The sequence below is a fragment of the Loxodonta africana genome, chromosome 22 (assembly GCF_030014295.1).
Source record: "Loxodonta africana isolate mLoxAfr1 chromosome 22, mLoxAfr1.hap2, whole genome shotgun sequence".
NCBI lineage: Eukaryota > Metazoa > Chordata > Mammalia > Proboscidea > Elephantidae > Loxodonta > Loxodonta africana.
Window position 1 is genome coordinate 24,285,884 of NC_087363.1, and position 26,173 is coordinate 24,312,056.

Below are 26,173 nucleotides of genomic sequence, written 5' to 3' on the forward strand. Positions count from 1 at the left end.
CAGGACAGTTGGGGGGCCCTAGGTATAGCCTGGGCCCCCAGCCTACCATGTCCCCACAGCCTTGTCTGCATCACGGGGCTCAGTGGGGAGGAGGTGAAAGGCCCTGCAACCGTGGAGGTGCCAGGAAGAGGACATGGTGTCTCCGAGCACTACTTTGCCTACCAGGTGCCTGGCTGCCGAGCCACCCCCACTTCCAAGGGGCCACCCCCTCTGGTGGCTCCTCCTGGCCCATCAGATTTTGCTTCATAGGGCAGTTCTTCCCCTCCACCCCAGGGCCCTCTTCTCTGCCTCAGGCTCCCCCTGCCTTGCGGTTTGTGGGCTGATACCTTTCTGCCTCTCTCTGTCCCCCTCCTCACAGAATCCAGAGGTGTACTCCATCTTCCCAGCCCGTGGCCCCAGAGCCGGGGGCACCTGCCTCACCCTGCATGGCTCCAAGCTTCTGACCGGTCACCTGGAGGACATCCGTGTAGTGGTTGGAGACCAGCTGTGTCACCTGTGAGAGCTGCTGCTCATCCTGGAAAAATCCATATGCTCCAGTGGCATGGGGAGGCAGAAAAGAGGAAAGGGCCAAGAAAGGGGGAAAGGGCCAAGGGGGCTCCCTCTGACAGCAGCCAGACCCCCTGAGGCTGGGGAGTGAGCTGAGGCTTGAGTGGGTCCTGGATCCCATGTTCTGAATCTTCCCCTTCCCCTTCCTGCGCCCCTTCCAGTGATGCCTGGCCAGCCCTTCCACTCCCATCTTCCTCCCCAGGCTGCCGGAGCAGCAGTCAGAGCAGCTGCGCTGTGAGACCAGCCCACACCCTGCGCCTGCCACCCTCCCTGTGGCGGTGTGGTTCGGGGCCACTGAGCGGAGGCTCCAACATAGCCAGTTCCAATACACTTCAGACCCCAACATCACCTCTGCCGGCCCCGCCAAGAGCTTCCTCAGGTGCATGGCATGTGGTGGGGGTGATGGGAATTGTTGCAACTCCAGCATATAGGGAGGCTTGTAGGGCTTTATGTGGGGTTAGGAATCGGATGCTGCCAGTAGGGAGAGGGGCCCATGTGGCTTGGGATTAGGGCTGAGCTACCCCAGCAGGACCAGGCTGGGCTTTAGAGCCTGGGTCACATACGCCATGAGGAGTGGAAGCTGCCTGTGTCCCATGGCCATGACGAGTGGCTCCCGGCCTGTGTTTCAGCGGAGGACGTGAGATACGGGTCCGTGGCCAGAATCTGGATGTGGTGCAGACACCAAGAATCCGAGTGACCGTGGCTCCAAAAGCACTGCAGCCTGGCCAGGGGCTTGGTCGGAGACGCCGCATGATCCTGGAGACAGCGTGCCCCCCTGGAGCCTCCTGTGGTGGTCAACATGTAGGACACCCTGGGCATCCCCTGCCTGCACTGGGCTAGCTGCCACCCACCCTTTGCCCCACACCACACCCTGTGGACAGCCATGGATGGCTGGTGCCAGAGGAGGCCCTCCCTAGCTCTGCTTGGCTCCCTTGCCTCGCGTCCCCTCAGCTGACCCTCCCCTGTCCTCCCTCCCTCCGCACCAGTTTGAGGAGCCCTGTCGTGTGAACTCGTCCCAGCTCATCACGTGCCGCACGCCTGCCCTCCCGGGCCTGCCCGAGAGCCCCTGGGTCCAGGTGGAATTTGTCCTTGACAACCTGGTCTTTGACTTTGCAACACTGAACTCCATGCCTTTCTCCTATGAGGCTGACCCCACACTGCATCCCCTCAACCCAGAGGACCCCACCACACCATTCCGGCACAAGCCTGGGAGCGTGTTCTCTGTGGAGGTACTGCTCCCACTGGGACATGGTGGGCCCCACACCCCTCACTTGCTGGGCAGCACTGCTAGGGGTCGTGGTAGGGCAGGGGCCAGTAGATGGACTCGCTCCTTGTCTTTCATGGGGGGTGGTCCAGTGAGGGCTGCAGGGCTGGTGACACACGTTGTCTGACTGATAATGTGTAAATGGCTCGGCACATGCAGTAGAGTTGCTGCAAGGTGTGAGCACAGTAGGTGACTGGGCCCGTACCCGTTTGTCAGCATGACTCTCATGTTCTGACAGGTACTAGGTGGGCCATCAGACAAGGAGTAGGGACTCTGACTTTGGTGGGTACGATTTTGGGGATACTCTTATAGCAAGGGTGTCTAGATTTTTAGTTATGGAGAAGCTAAGACCTCAGGAAGGATAGGGAAGGGCAGAGAACGGTCACGGGGAGGGGCCTGGAGGGCATCCCCTGATTGTCAGCCCTTGTGCCAGGGGAAGAGGTGCTGAGGGGCCATTAGCCCCGCTCCTGGAGAGGGGTCCCAGGATCGTCTTTCCCGTGTGTGTAGGGGGGCAAGATCTGAGTGACCACCTGCTCCTTCTCTTGGGGGAGGGTCTGAGTGGTCAGTGACACCCCATGTTCCAGGGGGAGAATCTCGACCTGGCAATGTCCAAGGAAGAGGTAGTGGCCATGATTGGGGACGGTCCTTGCATGGTGAAGACGCTGACCCGGCACCACCTGTACTGCGAACCTCCCACAGAGCAGCCTCTGCCCCAGCACCATGCCTTCCGGGAGGCACCTGATGCTTTGCCCGAGTTCACGGTCAGTGGACAGGCCACGGCTAGGCTGGGCCTCGGGTATTTGGTGAGCCCTCGCTCACAGCTGGCTCCCTGCAGGTACAGATGGGCAACCTGCGCTTCTCCCTGGGCCGTGTACAATACGATGGCGAGAGCCCCATGGCCTTTCCCGTGGCAGCCCAGGTGGGCTTGGGAGTGGGCACCTCTCTTCTGGCCCTGGCTGTCCTCATTATTGTCCTCATGTACAGGTTGGTGCAGCTACAAGCAGCTGGGCTGGCTGGGGCAGTCAGTGGGGTGTGGTTGGATTGGGAAAGGGCAGGCCAGACCAGGGGTCAGCAAACATTTTCTGTAAAGGGCCAGAGAGTAAATATTTTAGGCTTTGTGGACCAGGTGGTTTTGTTGCAACTATACAACTCTGTCATTGTGGTGCCATGACAGCTGTGTTCCAACAAAACTTTATTGACCAAAACAGGCAGGGGGCCCGATTTGGCCTGGTTGTAGTTTGCCAACCCCTGTGCTAAACTGTGCTGGGTTAGACCTCGCATGGGTGGGTGTGACTTGCCTGGGATAAAACCAACCAAACCCACTGCCTTGAGTCAATTCTGACTCATAGTGATCTGTAGCACAGAGTAGAGCTGCCCCATAGGGTTCCCAAGAGTATAAACCTTTATAGAAGCAGACTGCCACCTCTTTTTCCTGTGGAGTGGATGGTGGGTTCAAACCACCTACCTTTCAGTTAGCACCTAAGCGCTTAACCGCTGTGTCACTAGGGACAGGCTAAATTGTCCTGGATTAGGCTGTGGCTGGGCTGTGTGTGGATGGGTGTGGATAGGTCAGACTGTAGCTGGAGCTGGGTTAGGCAGGGCTGGGCTAGGTGGGCCAGCAAGGGCTCTGGCCTCCTCTGGCCTTCTGTCAACCTCCTTGGTGCTGAGCAGGAGGAAGAGCAAGCAGGCCCTGAGGGACTACAAGAAGGTGCAGATTCAGCTGGAGAACCTGGAGAGCAGTGTGAGAGACCGCTGCAAGAAGGAGTTCACAGGTGAGGCCATGGGGCCAGGCCCCACTGCCAGGGCGCCGCTTGGGCCAGCTGCCTTCCCATGGAATCCTTGCCCCAACCCCTGCCTCTTCTGACAGACCTCATGACTGAGATGACCGATCTCACCAGTGACCTTCTGGGTAGCGGCATCCCCTTCCTCGACTATAAGGTGTACGCTGAGAGGGTCTTCTTCCCTGGGCACCAGGAGTCACCCTTGCACCGGGACCTGGGTGTGCCTGAGAGTAGGCGGCCCACTGTGGAACAAGGGCTAGGGCAGCTCTCTAACCTGCTCAACAGCAAGCTCTTCCTCACCAAGGTGCCCTTGCCCTCTGGCCCCACCCTTGGCCCCAACTCACTCCTGCCTGGACTCTCCCAGCCCCACCTATTTCTGTCCTGCCATTTCTGAATTTGCCCCCCTATCCCGTCCCCTGTCCCCGGCCCAGTTCATCCACACACTGGAGAGTCAGCGCACCTTCTCAGCGCGGGACCGGGCCTACGTGGCGTCCCTGCTCACAGTGGCACTGCATGGGAAGCTTGAATACTTCACTGACATCCTCCGCACCCTGCTTAGTGATCTAGTGGCCCAGTACGTGGCCAAGAACCCCAAGCTGATGCTGCGCAGGTCTGTGTGGCTGTGGGAAGCAGTGGGGTGGGTGCCAGGGCTGGGCAGGCTGTGGGTGGTGGGAGCCAGGAGCTGAGGCAGGGCTTCTGGGGCTTTGGGGCCTGCAGACTAGAGAGCCCCACAACCCTGCCTGGTGGCCCTGACCCTCCCGTTCCCTGTCATCCCAGGACAGAGACTGTGGTGGAGAAGCTACTCACCAACTGGATGTCTATCTGTCTCTACACCTTTGTGAGGGTGAGGGAGGCGGAGGTGGGTGGGCCCCCCCAGGGAGGGTCAGGACTCTAACCGCTAAGCCTTTGGCCCCCACAAAGCTGGTGCACCTGTGCTGGTCAGACACTCCTACCCAGTGTGTCCTCAGGCACCTTAGCTGTCAGCAGCCTGTGTCCTCTCCTCTTCCCCCGTGTGTGGTGTGTCCTGTACACCTCTGTCCTGTGCCTTTCACCTGCCTGGGGGGCCCCTAACTGCCTGACACTCCCCCAGGACTCAGTAGGGGAGCCTCTCTACATGCTATTCCGAGGAATTAAGCACCAAGTGGACAAGGGACCGGTGGACAGTGTGACAGGCAAAGCCAAATACACCCTGAATGACAACCGCCTGCTCAGAGAGGACGTGGAGTACCGTCCCCTGGTGAGGGTGTGCGTGTGTGCGTGCGTGCGTGCATGTGTGCGTGTATACGTGCATGCGGGCATGCGTGCATGCGTGCATGGACTTGTGGTCTGGAATATCAGTCACTGGTGAGGTCTATGAAGGTGAGGATGTGTGGGTGTGTGGTTAGGGATACCAGCCCTTGGTGAAGGTCACCCTCTGGGTTTGGCTGGAGGGGAAGGAGGTAAAGGTCTGTCACTGGGTCCAGGGACTCAGGGAGTGGGCTCGGGGACAGGACACCTGGCTGGCTTGCTCCCTTCGGCTGAGGTATTGGTGAAAGACATAACATGGCCAAACTCGGGCCTTCGCACGTCTGGTTTCATTTAATATTTCCAGAAGCCCCATGAGGGCATCCCTGTTAAATATATATTAATAGATGAACAAAACTGAGGCTTGTAGAGCTTTTTGGTAGGTCATGTGCTAATTAATAAGTCAGTGCTAGTTAATAAGTAGTAGACAAGGTCCGAAAGCAAGTTGCTCTTGGCTGCTGGGCTGCATTCTTTGACTGCAGTGTCCCTGAAGCCGAGGAGGGACTGGCGAGAACTGGACAGACCTGGGGCTGAGACAGAGGTCCTGGCTCCAGGAAATCCCCTGGGATCCTGGTGGCTATAGGAAGGGCCCAGGAGGTGGAGATTTGTGTGTGGGAGGTAGAAGGGCAGCCACAGAGAAGGGCTGCAGGGCCTAGGCCCCAGGGTGGCAGACTGACCCAGCTTCTGGTATATGTGTCTGGGGACAGAGCCAACCTGACCTGTGGTCCCTGGAGAGAGGCCTTTAGCTTAGCAGGATAGAGGTTCGAGGGCCAGAGCTTAGGGATAGGACATCAGAGGGCACTCAGACTTGGGATGGAGTCAGGGTGGTCACAGGACCTGGGGAGGAGCTGGCTCTGCCCTGGACCAGTCTAAGTCCTTGCTGTGCCCAGGGCCTGGGTGTTTGCCAGACCACCATCTCAGCATCTGGCCAGGGAAGTGGTGTATCCACCATGCTGGCAGACTGGGCTCAGGAGCCACCGTGGCCAACATGCTTGTCATTTCCCTCTGGGGTTGTTTCTCCTTAGTTACTTCAGGAAAATTCCATTCAGTCTCCACTAAATCTACTCCTCTGTCAGGGTGGGGGAATCCTTGCTTTCTATGCACTCCCCTCAGCTTCCTCAGCCTGCCAGCCGAGACAGGATCTTTGGAGGCTGAGTTGGGAGGGGTCCGTCATCACTCATTGTTTTCTGCCATTCACCCCACAGATATTTACTGGTACAGTGCTAGGTGCTGGGTCACAGAGCAGAGACTGTCGCTGCTCTGGAGGAAGGTAGGCAGGTGAAGAGATAAGAATTAGGGACTGTTTGGCACTTAGAGGTCAGAGCTGGGCAGGAGGTCGTGGCCTCCTCATGGGTTGTGCCTGTTCCTGGCCATGCGTCTTTGTCATCCCACATGTGGCCTGGGCCCTGACGGCTCCCATATGTCCTGTGTAGACCTTGAATGCGCTGTTGGCTGTGGGGCCTGGGGCAGGAGAGGCCCAGGGCATGCCTGTGAAGGTCCTGGACTGTGACACCATCTCCCAGGCCAAGGAGAAGATGTTGGAGCAGCTTTATAAAGGCGTGCCTCTTGCCCAGAGGCCGGACCCCCGCACCCTGGATGTTGGTGAGGGTGGGGGGAGTGCTAGTCTGGGGACCTGAGCTACCATTGGGGTGGGCGCTGGCTCTGGACACCTCTCCAGGGATGAGCTCTCAGCTGGTGAGGGGCCCCTGGTCCTGCTGGTGGGGTGGGAAGACTGGGTAGAGCTGCCCCCTGATGGAGAGGCCAGTGTCCCTGTGAAGGAGGAGACAGTCTTACTGTGGGAAGGGTGTCCTGGAAGCCCTGGACCAAGTCCCATCATGCCATTGCAGAGTGGCGGTCTGGGGTGGCCGGGCACCTCATTCTTTCTGACGAGGATGTCACCTCGGAGGTCCAGGGACTGTGGAGGCGCCTGAACACCTTGCAGCACTACAAGGTGGGAGAGGTGGGAGCTGGAGGAGGGGTGTGGTGTGGTGGGGCTGGTGGAGGGGTCACCAACTGTGGCCAGCAGGTCCCGGATGGAGCAACTGTGGCACTCGTCCCCTGCCTCACCAAACATGTTCTCCGAGAAAACCAGGATTATGTCCCCGGAGAGAGTGAGTGCCCCCTGCTCCATCACTGTCTTCTACCCTTGCTTTGCCCATCCCCTCACCCAGGTGCCCCCACCCCTAGAGTGTTGGCAGGTCACTGGGGGCCCAGGGAAGGTGGTGCCTGATGAGGATGATGAGCTGTGGGGTCCTGGCACAGGGACCCCGATGCTAGAGGATGTGGATGAGGGGGGCATCCGGCCCTGGCACCTGGTGAAGCCAAGTGACGAACCGGAACCACCCAGGCCTCGGAGGGGCAGCCTTCGGAGCGGGGAGCGAGAGCGAGCCAAGGCCATCCCTGAGATCTACCTGACCCGCCTGCTGTCCATGAAGGTGGGCGGGGAGACTGGTTGGGGCTGGGAGCAGGGCCAGGGCAGGCAGTGATGTCTGGGCTGGGGGACCTTGGGGTTAGGTTGGGGCTCACACGGGTGGAGTGCCACCAGGTGGCAGAAGGCTGGCCTAGTGCTGAGGTCCCCTTGCTGACAGCCACTCTCCCCTGGCCCGTTACGCACAGGGTACTCTACAGAAGTTCGTGGACGACCTGTTCCAGGTGATTCTCAGCACCAGCCGTCCCGTGCCGCTTGCTGTGAAGTACTTCTTTGACCTGCTAGATGAGCAGGCCCAGCAGCACGGTATCTCCGACCAGGACACTGTCCACATCTGGAAGACCAACAGGTGGGGGCGGGGCTGGGTAGACTCGAGGCCTGTGTGGGAGTCACCCCCTGCCCCCTACCACACTCACTGGCTGCGCTTGACCCACCTGCAGCTTGCCACTGAGGTTCTGGATCAATATAATCAAAAACCCGCAGTTTGTGTTCGACGTGCAGACGTCTGACAACATGGACGCGGTGCTTCTCGTCATCGCGCAGACTTTCATGGATGCCTGCACCCTGGCCGACCACAAGCTGGGCCGGGTAAGCATGCTCTGGGTGGGCATGGAGGGGCAGCGTGGGCAGTGCTGTATATACACACAGATTCCAGGAGGATGGTGAAGGCCACCCCCTGGAATGACTCTAGGCACCCCCAGGAGAGGCTGCTCTGGGGGCTTCCTAGGAGGTGGTGATGCCTCAGTCATGAGATGAGCAGCGTTGGGGACACCATATGCCAGCTCACAGAGTTACATGGGCAGCAAGCGCAGCCGGGTGTGGCAGGGCCTGGAGTGCTGCAGGCTGTGGGTGGAGGCCACCATGACTTGGTGAGGCTCACCCTGTGGGCAGTGGGGAGCCACTGCAGGGCTGGGAACGTGGAGTGGCCTGGTCAGACGTGAGAGTTAGGCCCAGCACCCTGGTGATCGTACAGTGGGCAGACTAGAGCCTGAAAATCCAAAGAGGTAGCTACAGCTGTCCTCGCACGAGCAGGAACAAGGTTCAAGCTGGTTATAAGAGTACAGGGCAGGCGGAATCTGTAGGTTGTGCTGACAGGTTGGACGTAGGGTCTGAGGGAGAAGAGGGGTCACATTCAATACCAGCCTGTGGCTTTGGAGAGCTCAGACTTGGAGGAGGTGAGCCTGAGGCATTAGTGGGGCACCAGGTGGTTTCCAAGTAGAGAGGTGGCTCTGCCGCCCCAAAGCAGCTCCCAGCTGCCTGGTGGGTTTGACTCCGTGGGAGTGGTGGAGAAGAGAGTCCAGGGCATGCCCGTGTGTGAGGAGGGATGTGTTGAGAAGGGAAGCTGGGAGGAAGGCAGAGAGAGCCATCAGGCAGCACTGAGGGTGGGAGTGTGTTGTCACAGTAGCCAAAGCCAAGAGAATCCTGTGACAGATGTGGGGTTACCAGTGTCTGCTTAGGTGCCCAGTGGGCAGGGCCCTCTCGGCATCATAGGTCCATCAATGGGGCTCTGCTTAGCTCAGACCCCTGGGCCAGTGCCAGCCTGGGGCCTTTTTATAGATACGTCTCTTGATCTCTGTGAGGAAACAAGATGGAAAGCTTTACTGCATAGTGTTGTCTTTTGGAAGCCATTTTTGTTCCATGTGCAATCATCATTCTCTGATGAGCTAAGAACCCCAGGGCCACACCAGGACCTATGGCCACCTCCAGGGGTGGGTGCTAGGTGGTGGTGGAGTGTTTTGCCTGATCTTCACACTGCCTCCCTTTCCAGCAAAACAGAAAATAGCTCCTGGGTAGCTCAGGAATAGTCCAAACCACGCATGGCAAGGGTCCCCCATACAGAGAACTGATGACGAAGCACGCCCCTGTTCACGTGAGGGTGGGTGGGTGTCACCCTCGTGGTCTTGCTTCACCCTCCCAGCAGCTTTAGGGTGAAACAGCAGGTTGAGAGAAGTGAAGTTTACTGCCCAGAGCCACAGCTGCTGGGGCTGAGCTGGGGTTTGAACCAAACCACATTGGTGGTAGAGGCTGTGCCTTGGGTGTGTTAAAAGTTGTGGGCTCTACATCTGAGAGACTTGCCTCACATTCTAGCTCAGCCATTTGGGAGTGAGGTGGTCTGGGGCAGTTTAAATAATTGTCTAGGTCAGTTTTCTCATTTTGAAAATGATTAAACGGGACTTAATGACAAGACTTATGGAAGAGCAGCATTAGGGCCCCTCATGGCTCTGCACCTTTCCCACCATGTGCCGCTCCTAGCTGGCTCCATGCAGGATCCACGTGGAGGCACGTAGAGCTGAGAAATGGCCTCAGATTAACAGGGAGAAGCTTGAGGTGAAGACATCAGAGCCTGGACACTGGAGGAAGGGAGAGCGCAGGAGAGGACTTGGCAGAAGGAAACGGGCTAGGGTGACCAGCTGTCCCGCCGCGTTGGGACGGTGGGGGTTCCTGGGGCAAGGACTTTCAGTTTTAAAACTCAGTGCTGGGAACACAAGGAAGCCAACTACCCTAACAGGGGCTCTCATTCCTGTTTCCTCTTTTGCCACCTTCCTCCTGGCGCCCAGGACTCCCCCATCAACAAACTTCTGTATGCTCGGGACATTCCCCGTTACAAACAGATGGTGGAAAGGTACTGGATAGAAGGGGAATTGGTGGGTGGGGATTGGTGGGTGTGGCAGCCGAAGCCCAAGGGTGGGCACTGGTGGGCTGGGGAGTGCCCTTGTTTGCTGCAGCCCCTGCGGTCTCTGGCAGGTACTATGCAGACATCAGACAAGCCATCCCGGCCAGTGATCAAGAGATGAACTCCATCCTGGCTGAGCTGTCCCGGGTAAGGCTCTCCCTGGCTTCTTGGGTTGGGCATAAGCCTTCTGCCATGAGGGCCCTGCCCCCTTCACATCACTACTTTGCAGGGAAGCTCTTGGGCCCTCAGTAGCCCTGTGAGCTGGTCGGGGCAGGACACGTACCATTGTGATACGTGCAGAACATTCCAGCTGCCACTGTAAAGGAACAGGGGCTCCAAATATCTTAGAGCAAGCAGTCACCTAACCTGGCAGCTGCCACCTAACCTGGCTTGGCCAGGTGCTTGAATTCCTGCAGCTCTTTTTGGGATGGGTGGATGAGAGATCCAAGACAGAAAGGTGACTGGGATTCAGCTCTAGGACTGTGGGTCTGGAACCCATGTCTTCCTACTGTCTGCTCCCCTCAGAGTCTTAGACATGCCCCCACCTACTCCTAAAAAAAAAAGCAGCCCAAAAATGTAAGCTCCTGGGTCTTGATAGACAAGCTTTCTGAAGTGATGATGGCGCTAATCACCACCGTGATGATCATAGCAGCTACGATTTGAGAGTGTTGCTGTGTGTCAAGCCCTTCATGGGGTGCTGTGAGGATCTCATTTGATCCCCACGAGAGCTCCACAGATTAGGTGGTACCAACTCCATTGTCCAGATGAGGAGGTTGAGGCTCAGAGGCATCCCATTGTGGGGCCTGGGAGGGACCTCAGGAAAGAATGGAGTGAGATCAGAGCAGGATCACACTGGGCTCACAGCCTGCTGCGAGCGTCATCTGGCCTGCTGGGCTCCGTAGACACTGGGATGGCAGAGGGTCCAAGCTGGAGCCTGGAGGCAGGCAGAGAGGCAGGGCCACAGTGGATACCGCAGGTTCTGCTGCTGAGCTCTGCCCGCCTCACTTTGCCCATTCCATGCCCCCTAGTTCTCTGGGTGGGTGGGAAGGGGCTGGGGGTATGGCTTCTTTAAGGTTTGGGACTGGAGCCCCAAAGAGCCTCAGGAAACTGCAGACCTGGGGTCTCTCCTGACCAAGGTGCCTGTCTCAGCTCCCCAGTGCTGCTGTAACAGAAATACCACAAGTGGGTAGCTGTAAAGAACAGAAAGTCATTTTCTCACAGTTCAGGAGGCTACAAGTCTGAATTCAGGGCACCAGCTCTAGGGGGAGGCTCCCTGTTGTCTCTGGGGGAAGATCTGTTTCAGTTTCTGTAGGCCCAATTTTCCTCCCTTCCTTGGCGATCTCTATGTAGCAGCTGTGTTTTTCCCATTTATGTTTGTTTCTCTGTGTCTAATCTGCTCTTTAGGTTTAAGTCATTAGGTCTGAGACACACCATACATTGATATGGCCTCATTAACATAACAAAACATTCTTCCCAAATGGGATTATATCCACAGGTAGAGGGATTAGGATTCCAACACATACGTTTTGGGACACAATTCGATTCATAACAAGGGCCCTGTGGCTCTCTCCTGTCCCCAGCTGAGCGTACCCTGGGCCGGGCTCCCTGGTCTGCAGAGGGGCTCTGCTTCCCACTGCAGCGTCTATCCCTTCCTCCGCTTCCCGGAACTCCTCCTCCGCCCTCCCTGGGGTTCTGGGGTTCCTCCGGTGGCTGGCTGTGCCTCTCACCTCTCATCTGGCCTCCTCCCTAGAACTTCTCTGGAGACCTGGGGGCACGAGTGGCCCTGCACGAGCTCTACAAGTATATCAACAAATACTACGACCAGGTGGGCAGGACCGTGGGCCGGGATCGGGAGGCCCCACCTCAGGTCATTCCCTGGGAGGCTGAGGGGATGCTGTGAGAGGGGGTCTGGCCCTGTGATCCAGGCTGGGAGGCCTTGGGGTCGCCCCCAGACACAGAGTAGGGAGGGCGGGGCCCCTTGGCACTTTGGGAGTGCATCCATGAGGTATGCTCCTGGTATTGGCTGGGCTCATACCTGCCCCACTGCTCCTGCCAGCTTCTCAGCAGGGCTCGTAGGTGTGGTGGAGGGGAGGGGATTGAGGTGATGGTGTGCAGTCAGCTGTGTGTTGTGCATGGCCACCTCTTGGGGTGCCGGCCCTGCTGGGCTGCTTGGCTGCCAAAGAGGGGGTCCCGGTGGAGGATCACAGCCTGGCCTAGGAGCAAGAGTGGAGGAGGCATGATGGGGCCAGTAAGGGGCTGCCTGGGGTTTCCTGACTTCCCTTAAGACCCACGGCAACTTGGCTATTATGATTTCCTCTCACCAATGAGGCCCTGAGGTCACAGGTAGTAAGTGAGGTGAATCACAGCTTCTCTGGACCCCTACCCCAACTGTGCTATAGCACCTTAGGAGGTCTGTTCAAGGCTACGGCAGACAGGCAGGAGGGCTCTCCTCACTTGGGTGGGTGTCTGCATTTCAGATCATCACGGCCCTGGAGGAGGATGGCACAGCCCAGAAGATGCAGCTGGGCTACCGGCTCCAGCAGATTGCAGCCGCTGTGGAAAACAAGGTCACAGATCTGTAGGGCTTCATGAGCCCTGGCCCGCTGTTGCCTTAGCCCTGCCTAGGCAGGTCTGGAGCCATGAGGGGAGACACCACCTTCTTAGATGCTGTAGTGACTGACAAGCAGGGTTAGTGGAAGGTGGGCTCCCAGCCTCCCAGTGCCTCTGGCCTGGGCCCTGTGGGACCCATTTTGCAGGCCCTGAGGTACATAGGGTGACACCCAGCCTGCTCCCCAAGCCCAGTGCCCTGTGGGCTACTTCCTATGGGACGCCTGTCTGTGGGGAGTTGGGGACCAAGGGCTTCCAGAGAGTGGCCAGAAAGGGAGACTGTACTACACCTGTACACTGGCCTTTGTTCCACCGGGGTTCAGAGAGGATGAGGAGAGCCCCCACCTACCCTGCTCCATCATCCCTGACCTGAGATTAGCTGCCTCTGGCCTTGTTGCTGCTGCCACATTCCTAGGCCTGAGAAATGGACGCCTTTCCTAGGCCGCCACAAACTGATGCCTCAGCAGGGCTGGCTGCCTCAGGACCACCCTGCCTCACAGGCAGCCAGCAGTGAGGGGCATCTGCTACAGGGTGCCTTGGGGAGAGGGGTGGCCCACTGACCAGCTCTTCATTAAAGAATAACACACTGCATGGAGTCAGGCTTTGGTGAATGGGCTTAGCCCAGCCCCCGCCTAGTATGAGGGTGGCTGCTGTGCCTGGCAGGCTCCAGAGGGAGGTGGTGTCTGCACCCTGGTGTGGGCTCATGGCCCCCAGGTACTGTGCCAGGCCCTAGGGCTGGCTGGACTCTCCTTAGCCTCTGGGCAGGGCCTCCTGGGTCAGAGCTTCTGTGAAGGAAGCGAGATGTTCCTTTAGGGCAGGGTAGGGAGGCCAGCCGCCCAAGGTGAACAGGTCTGCCATCTCAGAGGGGCCTGCTTCATCTGTAGTTTGGAGTGTTCTGCAAGTTGCGTTCCACTTGTCTTCCAAGGAACTGGGAAAGATGGCATCGTTACAGGCGGCTTTAGGCAGAGTGGGTCTTACGGGTGCTTTTTTGTGGTCCTGTTTCTGGGCTGCCCTAACCCCTCTAGCCTGGAACATTCATTTTCAGGGACTACCCGGTTACTGGGTTGCCTTCTAAACCAAGGCGTCTTGGGGTGGGGGCCTCCTAACACAGCTGCCTGCCTGCGTGAAGGCCACCTTGTTTGTGTGTGTGTGTGTTTAATTATTTGTAGCTGAAGGTGGGCTTTGAGACTGTCCTAGCTGGATCCTGTGTGGCTGGAGTCCCCTTGACTGAGACCATCCTCTACCTCTGTAGGAAGCCCGCCTGCTGAAAACAGGCACACTGAGGGTCCCTTAGCCCTGAGGTCTTCAGAATCCCACCCCCTTGACCCTCTACTTCCTTCCCCTGCCTATAACTAAGACCCTACCCTCCCTCTCCCTCTGACATAGAGGCCCCAGCTCCTGCTCAGGGATCTTTGTTGAGGATTTGAAGAGACAGAGGCAGATATGATTCCAGGGGGTCACCTCTGCCTCACCTTGTGGCTTTAAACAACAGAAATTTTTTTTTTTTTTTTTATCCCCGAAGTCCTTGTGCCTGCGACAGCAAGAGCCACACTGGTCTTGTCCATGTCAGGTGGTGTTGCAGCTGCTGCTCTGCATTGGTTCTAATGTCTTTCCTTCCCCATTCTGGTTGATGTCAGAACCCACCCAGATTCGTGTCACAGAGACAGGGGAGCAGTCAGGTGCCATCAGTTTGGGAGCATGTGAACTTCAGTCTCTCAGATGAGAGGGTGGCCCCAGCCAGAAGGTTTGCATAGTCACTCAGAATGGCTCAGATTCTCCCTATTGGCCGCTCTGGCCAAACCGTGGGGTTGATCCCCTATCTTGACTATCTCAGGAGTGGGGCCAATGAGAATTCAGCTTAGGGTGGACATCAAGCAGGTGCAGAGGACAGGCAGCCTTGGTTAGCACCACAGGGTCTATGACAGACCCGTACCTCTGTCCCAGGCTCAGGTCCATTGGTCCTGGGAGGTGTGTAATGGGGGCAGGTGAGGACTCTGGGAGAGAGCCACGTACCTGCACGCCTGGGCACGTACACAGGAGAGTGAGTGCTGCATAAGCCGTGAGTCATTCGCTCTCTCTCATGTCTCACCCCTCACAGAACATTGTTATAATAACAGCTAGAAAGAAAAAAAGCCTTCTACAATAAGACAGGAAATTCCAAGTCATTACTTAAAAGCCATGGATCAGAATGGAGATTCCAGCACTAATAGGACTTTGTGATTGTTCACATGGGTCTTGCCTAAGATGTCATTGTAAGACACTTGTCATTCACTTTGCTCAATCTTTTCTTACTGTTTTCTCATCAAGATCACAGAAGTGTGCCTTCATTACTACGTTTTTCACAAACACGTTATTGTACGAAGGGACTTTGCTCCCAGTTTTCACTGGGGACTCCTTACGGGGTTTATGGAGTGATCTGCTGTATTAAGAGAACTCCCACCAACTTAAATATTGGGGTCATTGTCCAAATGGTTAGAAGAGGCAGGAATTTTGTATTTTTACTAATTTTTGGCATTGAAAGACTCATGTGCTGATTGATGTATCACTGAATTTGAGCTGATAAATATCAGAATCATGATGAAAACCACTTGAGTCTTTGGGGATGGGCAGGACTCTGGATCTTCCTGGCCACTGGCTTTCAGCTGTGCCAGGCCAGCTCTGGTGGCTGCTGATGCTGTGCTTCAGGTCCCCTCCCACTGCCCAGGCTCCCCTGAGGCCAGTACATTAAAGAACAAATGCAGACCCAGACCCCTCTGGCTTAGCTGACTGGCGGTGTTTCCTGGATATCCCTTTAAAACTGTTATGTCCTAAATAAGGATGGTGGTTTATCCAATTCCCAATGTTTACAAAAATCCAAGGCAAAACTATCCTCATGATGCTTGAAAGGGTATTTATTACATGATTGGGATTCTGGGGATTTATTTGGGGCTCTATTATTTGGGTTATCTGGTTGATATGTACACTTGAAAGGAAACAGAATGATCTGTGGGCTGCCCCAGCGGCCATAAAGAGAACTTCCGTCTGCAGGTCAGAGTGTGAAGCAGAGGCCATCCAGGTGTCCTGGCCACAGGTGAGTGTGAAGTTGGAGGGTACCTGTTGCCATCTTCTGGTCATAGTATGGAATTTATCAGCTGCAGAAGTTTCTATGTGGGGAGCTCTTTAGAAAGTTAGAACAATGGGCAGCCTATTCCAAATTCAGAAGCGCTAGCTAGGGCTGACTAATCTTACCTTGTTACTAAAGTTAATTCTGGGTTTAGAGTTGAAATACGTCTAAGGAGAGAGTTGAGATAAGGTAACAGTGAGTGACCATCAGGAAAACAGAAACCACTCTAGGTGTTTTGAACAGAGGAACTTTAAATACAAAGGGATTGCATTTAAATACAAAGGGATTGGTTACAGAAGTGTTGGAAGGGCAAAGGGGGAGTGCAGTTATCTAGATTAGTGATTACGGAAGCCTCTCTCAGCCCTCAGCTGGCGGAGGGGACAAGGGTGTTACCCCGCAGCCCAGGACAGCTGTGTGGCTGGAGCATTTTGCTGCAAGAGTCTGGAAGCCCAAGCTATGAATCAGTGCCCCTGGGCACCCTGTTGCCACAGTGAGTGAGGCCACCGTGAGGACAGGATTCATGCCCCCTTCCTCATTTCTTCTCCATCCCCAGTCTCCTGTCTTCCCCACGATCTCAAGCCAGGGAGAGAGTGACAGGAGCCCTGCTCTGGAAGGCAGGAGACCTGGACCCCAGTTTTTCATGTGCTGACTGGCTGTGTGACCTGGGATTGGCCCTCTCTGGGCCTCTGGGGAGAAGGACAGAGATGTCCTGGCATGTGGCAGGAGCCCTCGGTAGGGTACCTGTGTTGTGGGCTTGCGTCTCAAGCTGGCATCTGGTAGGATTTAATGAGGAAATGCCCATTAAGTGCTGGATTAGTCCAGCTTCTGGCAGGAAACTGATGGCATCCCCAGGAGATGAGAGTCTAACGAGGTGACTCCTTACAGAGCTCTGGGCATAAAGGAAGCCAACAAAGGGTGGTGAAGCACGGTCGTTACCAGCCCTAGGCCTCAAGGGGCTGGGATTGGGTAGTTATTGGGACCACTGGGGGCTGTCGCTGAAAGAGGGGCCCTCACGAACCAAGGCCTTAGGAGGAAGACAGCAGCCACTGCCCCTCTGCAGCTTGGCAGGGAGGATGCTGATGGAATAAGCACCTTGGCTCCTCTGCCTCCTTGTGCCCAGCCTCCTGTCAGCACCTCCCATTGGCCAGGCCCACATGGAAGCCTGAGGGAAGGGGGCCCGGCTGATGCAGACCAGGGGTCAGCTTCTGGAGTAGGGTGGAAGGGGGCTGAGTGGGCCAGAGGGCTAACAGCACATCCAACACCACGCCCTACTGCCCTATAAGGCACATAGTAGGTACGTGTCGTCCAAGGCCACGGGGTGATTGCCAGAGCAGGACTTGGTTTCTGGCCTCCCAGTTCCCAGCTGTTTTCCACCACACCCCACGTCCTGGTGCTCCTTGGCAGGTGCTGCAGTCACCTGAAGAACTTCTGAACCCCGGTTTCTTAGGACTGATTTGGTCTCCTTGCCTTCTGTCCAGGCTGGGTGGGATTAGGACCCAAGGAAGATACCGAGCTGCAGGCTGTGGAAGGCATGCCTGTCGACAGTGTCATCTCAGGGCAGAAGAATTCAGCCAAGGCAGGGCACAGGGTTCGAGGGCCAGTGCATTTGTGTTTCTCACACCAGCAGGAATGTGTGCGTCACTGCCACATGCATGCCCAGAGGGCCCCTCTCACCAGGAAGCTGGTGCATGCGTGCGTGAGTGGGTTAGTGTGTGTGTGTGTGTGCACGTGTGTATGTGAGTTGCTCTGTGTGTGTCTGTGTGGCACTGGGAGTAGGCAGAGGCTGTGGACTCTTGAAGATGGGTGTCCTGGTGGAAAGCCCCATGGACTCAGCCTGAGAACTGGGCTGTGGCTGGATCCTGCCACTGACCACCTTGGAGCAATACTGTCTCTTTCCTGAGGCTAGGATTTCTAGAAGATGTGGGTTTTAGGCACTTTTTCAGAGGCGGTATCTGTGAAAGCGGTCACAGGAGAAGCCTCAGGGCTTCGAGAGACTTCAAAGCAAGAGCTGGCCCTTCATGTCCCAGGAGCCAGGCCTGACCCTGGCAGGGGTGAGCGGGGCAACTGGCAGGCAGTCTGCTTCCTGCACCTGACATGGCTCCTCTGGGGAGCCGAGGCCAGGCTGAAGGGAGACAGGAGAGGAGAGGGTGCAAAGCAGCAGAGCACACACTTTATCCTGCCTATCCTGAGGCAGAGGGCAGAGTGAGCCCATGGAGAGGGCACACACTGGGGCCAGAAGTCCCAGGTACCCTCTGGGCCTCAGCGCCCCTACGCATATCACGCAGGAAGGCCCACTATGTCACAGGGCCTTTCATCACTGACTCTGGTTTGTGAATCCAAGGGTCAGGAACAGCCAGGGCTGGCCTGGGCTGCCACTTGCCCCATTCCAAGGTGGCCCCAGCCTCAGAGAGGTTTCTGCCTCCTCTTCTCATGCCCAGTGTCTTAGTTATCTAGTACTGCTGCTATGGGTTGAACTGTGTCCCCCCCAAAATGTGTACCAACTTGGCTAGGCCATGATTCCCAGTATTGTGTGGTTGTCTACCATTCTGTGATCTGATGTGATTATCCTGTGTCTTATAAATCCTTACCTCTGTGATGTTAATGAGGCAGGTTTAGAGGCAGTTATGTTAATAAGGCAGGACTCAGTCTACAGGATTAGGTTGTATCTTCAATCTTTTTTGAGGTATAAAAGAGAATTGAGCAGAGAGGAAAGGGACCTCATTACAATCCAGTAAGAAGAGCCAGGATTGGAGCACATCATTTGGACCCAGGGTCCCTACGCTGAGAAACTCCTAGACCCAGGGGAAAACTGATGACAAGGACCTCCCCCAGAACCAACAGAGAGAGAAAGCCTTCCCCCTGGAAATGGCACCCTGAATTTGGACTGCTAGCCTCCTAAACTGTCAGAAGCTAAATTTCTGTTTGTTAAAGCCACCCGAAGCATCTGTCAGCTTGTTGTACTGTGGGGGCTTGCATGTTGCTGTGATGCTGGAAGCTATGCCACCAGTATTCAAACACGGGCAAGGTCACCCGTGGTGGACAGGTTTCAGCTCAGCTTCTAGACTAAGATTAGGAAGAAGGACCCAGCAGTCTACTTCTGAAAAAAATTAGCCAGTGAAAACTTATGAATACCAGTGAAACATTGATATGGTGCTGGAAGATGAGCCTCTCAGGTTGGAAGGCACTCAAAAGACTATGGGGGAAGAACTGCCTCCTCAAAGTAGAGTCGACTTTAATGAAGTGGATGGAGTCAAGCTTCGAGGGCCTTCATTTGCTGATGTGGCACGACTCAAACTGAGAATAGCTGCAAACACCCATTAATAATAGGAATGTGGGACGTATGAAATTGTCAAAAATGAAAATGGAATGCATAAACAATACCGTAGGCATTAGTGAGCTGAAATGGACTGGTATTGGCTATTTTGAATCAGAAAAGCATATTGTCTACTATGCTGGGAGTGAAAAATTGAAGAGGAATGGCATTGCATTCATCATCAAAAAGAACATTTCAAGATCTCTCCAGAAATACAAAGCTGCCAGTGATAGGACTGTATCCATACTCCTACAAGGAAGACCGGTTAATACAACTATTATTCTAATTTACTCACCAACCACTGAGGCCAAAGATGAAGAAATTGAAGATTTTTACCAACATCTGCAGTCTGAAATTGATCAAACATACAATCAATCAAACATGCAGTCAAGGTGCATTGATAATTACTGTCGATTGGAATGAGAAAGTTGGAAGCAAAGAATTGGTAGCTGGAAAATATGGCCTTGGTGATAGAAATAACGCTGGAGTTCGCATGACAGACCAACAAATTCTTCATTCCAAATAACCTTTTTTCAACTACTTAAACAGCAACTATACCTCGCTAGAAGGAATAAACAGGAATCAAATCAACTACGTGTGTGGAAAGAGATGATGGGAAACTCAATATTATCAGTCAGAACACAGCCAGGGGCCGACTGCAGGGGCCATCAATTGCTCATATGCAAGTTCAAGCTGAATCTGAAGAAAATTAGAACAAGTCCACCAGAGCCAAAGTATGATCTTGAATATATCTCACCTGAATTTAGAGACCGTCTCAAGAATAGATTTGATGCATTGAACATGGATCACTGAAGACCAGACGAGTTGTGAAATGACGTGAAGGACATCATACATGTAGAAAGCATGAGGTCATTAAAAAGACAGGAAAGAAAGAAAAGACCAAAATGAATGTCAGAAGAGACTCTGAAACTTGCTCTTTAAAGTTGAATAATTAAAGCAAAAGGAAGAAATGATGAAATAAAAGAACTGAATAGAAGATTTCAAAAGGCGGCTCCAGAAGACAAAGTACATGTGCAAAGACCTGGAGTTAGAAAACCAAAAGGGAAGAAGATGCTCGGCATTTCTCAAGCTGAAAAAACTGAATAAAAAATTCAGGCTTCGATTTGCAGTAGTGAAGGATTTTATGGGCAAAGTACTGAACAATGCAGGAAGCATCAAAAACAGATGGAAGGGGGTGGAGCCAAGATAGCGGGATAGATGCTTCCTTCAAGCCCTCTTTACAACAAAGACCCGAAAAACCAAGTGAAATGAATGTATTTGTGACAAGCTGGGAGCCCTGAGCATCAAAGGCAAGCTTAGACAACAAACTGAGGGGGAGGGGAAGGAAGAGACCGTTCAGAAGCAGAGAGGAGTTACCGGACCTGAATTGCGGGGAGCCCTCAGGCACCATTCCCGGAGCGGCAGCCGTGGTGGCAGCGGGCTGGCACTAGCGTTCAGGTGCAGTTTCCTCAGGGAGAAGCATTGAAAGAATTAACAAGACCAAAAGCTGTTTTTTTGAAAAACTCAACAAAATTGATAAACCATTGGCCAAACTGACAAAAGAAAAACAGGGGAGGAAGCAAATAACCCAAATAAGAAATGAGGTGGGCGATATTACAACAGACCCAACTGAAATTAAAAGAATCATATCAGATTACTATGAAAAGCTATACTCAAACAAATTTGAAAACCTAGAAGAAATGGATGAATTCCTAGAAACACGCTACCTACCTAAACTAACACAAACAGAGGTACTAACACAAACAGAGGTAGAACAACTAAATAGACCCGTAACAAAGGAAGAGATTGAAAAGGTAGTTAAAAAACTCCCCCCCAAAAAAGCCCTGGTCCGGACGGGCTTCACTGCAGAGTTCTACCAAACTTTCAGAGAAGAGTTAACACCACTAATACTAAAGGTATTTCAGAGCATAGAAAAGGATGGAATACTACCAAATTCATTCTATGAAGCCATCATATCCCTGATACTAAAACTAGGTAAAGACACCACAAGAAAATTACAGACCTATATCCCTCATGAATGTATATGCAAAAATCCTCAGCAAAATTCTAGCCAATAGAATTCAACAACATATCAAAAAAATAATTCACCATGACCAGGTGGGATTCATACCAGGTATGCAGGGATGGTTCAACATTAGAAAAACAATGTAATCCACCACATAAATAAAACAAAAGACAGGAATCACATGATTTTATCAATTGATGCAGAAAAGGCATTTGACAAAGTTCAACACTCATTCATGATAAAAACTCTCAGCAAAATAGGAATAGAGGAAAATTTCTTAACATAATAAAGGGCATTTATACAAAGCCAACAGCCAACATCACCCTAAATGGAGAGAGCCTGAAAACATTCCCATTGAGATCAGGAACCAGACAAGGATGCCCTTTGTCACCGCTCTTATTCAACATCGTGCTGGAAGTCCTAGCCAGAGCAATTAGGCTAGATAAATAAAGGGCATCCAGATTGGTGAGGAAGAAGTCAAAGTATCTCTATTTGCAGATGACATGATCTTATACACAGAAAACCCTAAGGAATCCTCCAGAAAACTACTGAAACTAATAGAAGAGTTCAGCAGTGCATCGGGATACAAGGTAAACATACAAAAATCAGTTGGATTCCTCTGATTACACCAACAAAAAGAACATCGAAGAGGAAATCACCAAATCAATGCCATTTACAGTAGCCCCCAAGAACATAAAATACTTAGGAATAAATCTTACCAGAGATGTGAAAGACTTATACAAAGAAAACTATAGTACACTTACGCAAGAAACCAAAAGAGACTTACATAAGTGGAAGAACATACCTTGCTCGCGGATAGGAAGACAACATTATAAAAATGTCTGTTCTACCAAAAGCGATCTATACATTTAATGCAATTCCAATCCAAATCCCAACGACATTCTTCAATGAGACGGAGAAACAAATCACCAGTTTCATATGAAAGGGAAAGAGGCCCCGGATAAAAAAGGCATTACTGAAAAAGAAGAACAAAGTGGGAGGCCTTACTTTACCTGATTTTAGAACCTATTATTACCGCCACAGTAGTCAAAACAGCCTGGTACTGATACAACAAAAGATACATGGACCAATGGAACAGAATTGAAAATCCAGTCATAGATCCATCCACATATGAGCAGTTGATATTTGACAAAGGCCCCGAAACAGTTAAATGGGGAAAAGACAGTCTTTTTAACAAATGGTGCTGGCATAACTGGATACCCATCTGCAAAAAAATGAAACAAGACCCATACCTCACACCATGCACAAAAACTAACTCAAAATGGATCAAAGACCTAAATATAAAATCTAAAACGATAAAGATCATGGAAGAAAAAATAGGGACAACGTTAGGAGCTCTAATACATGGCATAAACAGTATAGAAAACATTATAAAGAACGTAGAAGAAAAACTAGATAACTGGGAGCTCCCAAAAATCAAACACGTATGCTCATCCATAGACTTCACCAAAGAGTAAAAAGACTACCTACAGACTGGGAAAAAGTTTTTAGCTATGACATTTCTGATCAGTGCCTGATCTCTAAAATCTATATACTTCTGCAAAAAGACAAATAACCCAATTAAAAAATGGGCAAAAGATATGAATAGACACTTCACTAAAGAAGACATTCAGGTAGCTAACAGATATATGAGGAAATGTTCACGATCATTAGCCATTAGAGAAATGCAGATCAAAACTACAATGAGATTTCATCTCACTCCAACAAGGCTGGCATTAATCCAAAAAACAAAATAATAAATGTTGGAGAGACTGTGGAGAGATTGGAACACTTCTACACTGCTGGTGGGAATGTCAAATGGTACAACCACTTTGGAAATCGATTTGGCGCTTCCTTAAAAAGTTAGAAATAGAACTACCATACGATCCAGCAATCCCACTCCTTGGAATATATCCTAGAGAAATAAGAGCATTATAAGAACTTGAGAAATAGTTTAAACTGAGAAGAAAACATTCTTTTGTGGTTATGAGAAGGGGCAGGGAGGTAGGGAGGGAGAGGGGTATTCACTAATTAGATAGTAGATAAGAACTACTTTAGGTGAAGGGAAAGACAGTACACAATACAGGGGAGGTCAGCACAATTGGACTAAACAAAAAGCAAAGAAGTTTCCTGAATAAACTGAAAGCTTTGAAGGCCAGCGTAGCAGGGGCAGGGGTCTGGGCACCATGGTTTCAGGGGACATCTTAAGTCAACTGGCATAATAAAATCTATTAAGAAAACATCCTGCATCCCACTTTGAAGAGTGGCGTCTGGGGTCTTAAACGCTAGCAAGCAGCCATCTAAGATGCATCAATTGGTCTCAACCCACCTGGATCAAAGGAGAATGAAGAATACCAAGGACACAAGGCGATTACGAGCCCAAGAGACAGAAAGGGCCACACGAACCAGCGACTACATCATCCTGAGACCAGAAGAACTAGATGGTGCCTGGCTACAACCGATGACTGCCCTGACAGGGAACACAACAGAGAAGCCCTGAGGGAGCAGGAGAGCAGTGGGATGCAGACCCCAAATTCTCATAAGACCAGACTTAATGGTCTGACTGAGACTGGAAGGACCCCGGTGGTCATGGCCCCCAGACCTTCTGTTGGCCCAGGACAGGAACCATTCCCAAATCCAACTCTTCAGACACGGATTGGACTGGACAATGGGTTGGAGAGGGATGCTGGTGAGGAGTGAGCTTCTTGGATCAGGTGGACACTTGAAACTATGTTGGCATCTCCTGCCTGGAGGGAAGATGAGAAGGTGGAAGGGGTTAGAAGCCGGTGAAAAGGACACGAAAAGAGAGAGTGGAGGGAGAGAGCAGGCTGTCTCATTATGGGGAGAGTAATTGGGAATGTGTAGCAAGGTGTATATGGGTTTCTGTGTGAGAGACTGACTTGATTTGTAAACTTTCACTTAAAGCACAATAAAAATTATTAAAAACAAACAAACAGATGGAAGGAATACATAGAGTCACTGTACCAAAAAGAATTGGTCAGTGTTGAACCATTTCAGGAGGTAGCATATGATCAAGAACCGATGGTACTCAAGGAAGAAGTCCAAGCTGCACTGAAGACATTGGTGGAAAGCAACACTCCAGGAGTTGAAGGAATGCTAATTGAGATGTTTCAACCAATGGATGCAACACTGGAAGTCCTCACTCATCTCTGCCAAGAAATTTGGAAGACAGCTACCTGGTAAACCAGCTGGAAGAGATCCATATTTATGCATATTATTCCAAAGAAAAGTGATCCAACCGAATGTGGCAGTTATTGAACCACATCATTAATTTCACACGCAAGTAAAATTTTGCTGAAAAAAAATCGTTCAAAAGCAATTGCAGCAGTATATCAACAGGGAACTAAACTGCCAGAAATTCAAGCCAGATTCAGAAGAGGACATGGAATGTAGGATATCATTGCTAATGTCAGATGGATCCTGGCTAAAAGCTGAGAATACCAGAAAGATGTTTACCTGTGTTTCATTGACTACACAAAGCAATTCAACTCTGTGGATCATAACAAATTATGGATAACATTATGAAGAATTAGAATTCTAGAACACTTAATTGTGCTCATGAGGAACCTGTACATAGACCAAGAAGCAGTCATTTGGACAGAACAAGTGGATACTGTATGGTTTAAAGTCAGGAAAGATATGCGTCAGGGTTGTATCCTTTCACCATACTTACTCAATCTGTATTCTCAGCCAATAATTCAAAAAGCTGGACTTTATGCTAAGTGAAATTAGTCAGAGGCAAAAGGACAAATATTGTATAAGACCACTATTATAAGATCTTGAGAAATAGTATAAACTGAGAAGAACACACACTTTTGTGGTTACGAGGAGGGGAGGGAGGGAGGTTGGGAGAGGGTTATTTACTGATTAGTTAGTAGATAAGAACTACTTTAGGTGAAGGGAAGGACAATACTCAATACACAGAAGGTCATCTCAAATGGACTGGACCAAAAGCAAAGAAGTTGCCGGGATAAAATGAATGCTTCAAAGGTCAGCGGAGCAAGGGCGGAGGTTTGGGGACTTCTAAGTCAATTGGCAAAATAATACCATTATGAAAACATTCTGCATCCCACTTCGAACTGTGGCGTCTGGGGTCTTAAATGCTAACAAGCGGCCATCTAAGATGCATCAATTGGTCTCAACCCACCTGGATCAAAGGAGAATGAAGAACACCAAGGTCACACGACAACTATGAGCCCAAGAGACAGAAAGGGCCACATGAACCAGAGACTTACATCATCCTGAGACCAGAAGAACTAGATGGTGCCTGGCCACAACCGATGACTGCCCTGACAGGAAGCACAACAGAGAACCCCCGAGGGATCAGGAGAACAGTGGGATGCAGACCCCAAATTCTCATAAAAAGACCATAGTTAATGGTCTGACTGAGACTAGAGGAATCCCGGTGGTCATGGTCCCCAAACCTTCTGTTGGCCCAGGACAGGAACCATTCCCAAAGACAACTCATCAGACATGGAAGGGACTGGACAATGGGTTGGAGAGAGATGCTGATGAAGAGTGAGCTACTTGTATTGGGTGGACACTTGAGACTGTGTTGGCATCTCCTGTCTGGAGGGGAGATAGGAGGGTAGAGAGGGTTAGAAACTGGCAAAATTGTCACGAAAGGAGAGACTAGAAGGGCTGACTCATTAGGGGGAGAGTAAGTGGGAGTATGGAGTAAGGTGTATATAAGCTTATATGTGACAGACTGACTTGATTTGTAAACGTTCACTTAAAGCTCAATAAAAAAAAAAAAGCTGGACTATATGAAGAACAGGGCATCAGGATTGGAGGAAGACTCATTAAGAACCTGCGTTATGCAGATGACACAACTTTGCTTCCTGAAAGTGAAGAGGACTTCAAGTACTTACTGATGAAGATCAAAGATCACAGCCTTCAGTGTGGATTGCACCTCAACATAAAATAAAAATCCTCACAACTAGACCAATAAGCGACATCATGACAAATGGAGAAAAGATTTAAGTTGTCAAGGATTTCATTTTATTTGGATCCATAATGAATGCCCATGGAAACAGCAGTCAAGAAATCAAACGATGCATTGCATTGGGAAAATCTGCTGTGAAAGACCCCTTCAAAGTGTTAAAAAGCAAAAATGTCACTTTAAG

At 51.9% G+C, this 26,173-nt stretch overlaps 1 protein-coding gene across 4 annotated transcripts in view; it reads left to right on the plus strand.

Annotated features, from left to right (window-relative positions):
• The window catches only part of PLXNB1 (plexin B1), a 31,755-nt gene extending 13,942 nt beyond the window's left edge, over positions 1–17,813 (plus strand). For all 4 annotated transcript variants that reach the window (XM_064274582.1, XM_064274583.1, XM_064274581.1 and 1 more), the window contains 22 exons: positions 60–165; positions 359–495; positions 749–925; positions 1,176–1,347; positions 1,533–1,775; positions 2,395–2,571; positions 2,646–2,794; positions 3,482–3,582; positions 3,678–3,895; positions 4,023–4,201; positions 4,369–4,435; positions 4,682–4,828; positions 6,309–6,477; positions 6,723–6,826; positions 6,902–6,986; positions 7,138–7,310; positions 7,492–7,652; positions 7,744–7,891; positions 9,862–9,926; positions 10,049–10,124; positions 11,728–11,802; positions 12,455–17,813. In XM_064274582.1, coding sequence (XP_064130652.1) covers positions 60–165; positions 359–495; positions 749–925; positions 1,176–1,347; positions 1,533–1,775; positions 2,395–2,571; positions 2,646–2,794; positions 3,482–3,582; positions 3,678–3,895; positions 4,023–4,201; positions 4,369–4,435; positions 4,682–4,828; positions 6,309–6,477; positions 6,723–6,826; positions 6,902–6,986; positions 7,138–7,310; positions 7,492–7,652; positions 7,744–7,891; positions 9,862–9,926; positions 10,049–10,124; positions 11,728–11,802; positions 12,455–12,559 — 3,034 coding nt within the window. In that variant the 3' untranslated portion in view covers positions 12,560–17,813. The remainder of the gene's footprint in view (positions 1–59; positions 166–358; positions 496–748; positions 926–1,175; positions 1,348–1,532; positions 1,776–2,394; positions 2,572–2,645; positions 2,795–3,481; positions 3,583–3,677; positions 3,896–4,022; positions 4,202–4,368; positions 4,436–4,681; positions 4,829–6,308; positions 6,478–6,722; positions 6,827–6,901; positions 6,987–7,137; positions 7,311–7,491; positions 7,653–7,743; positions 7,892–9,861; positions 9,927–10,048; positions 10,125–11,727; positions 11,803–12,454) is intronic.
• The last annotated feature ends 8,360 nt before the right edge of the window (positions 17,814–26,173 follow it).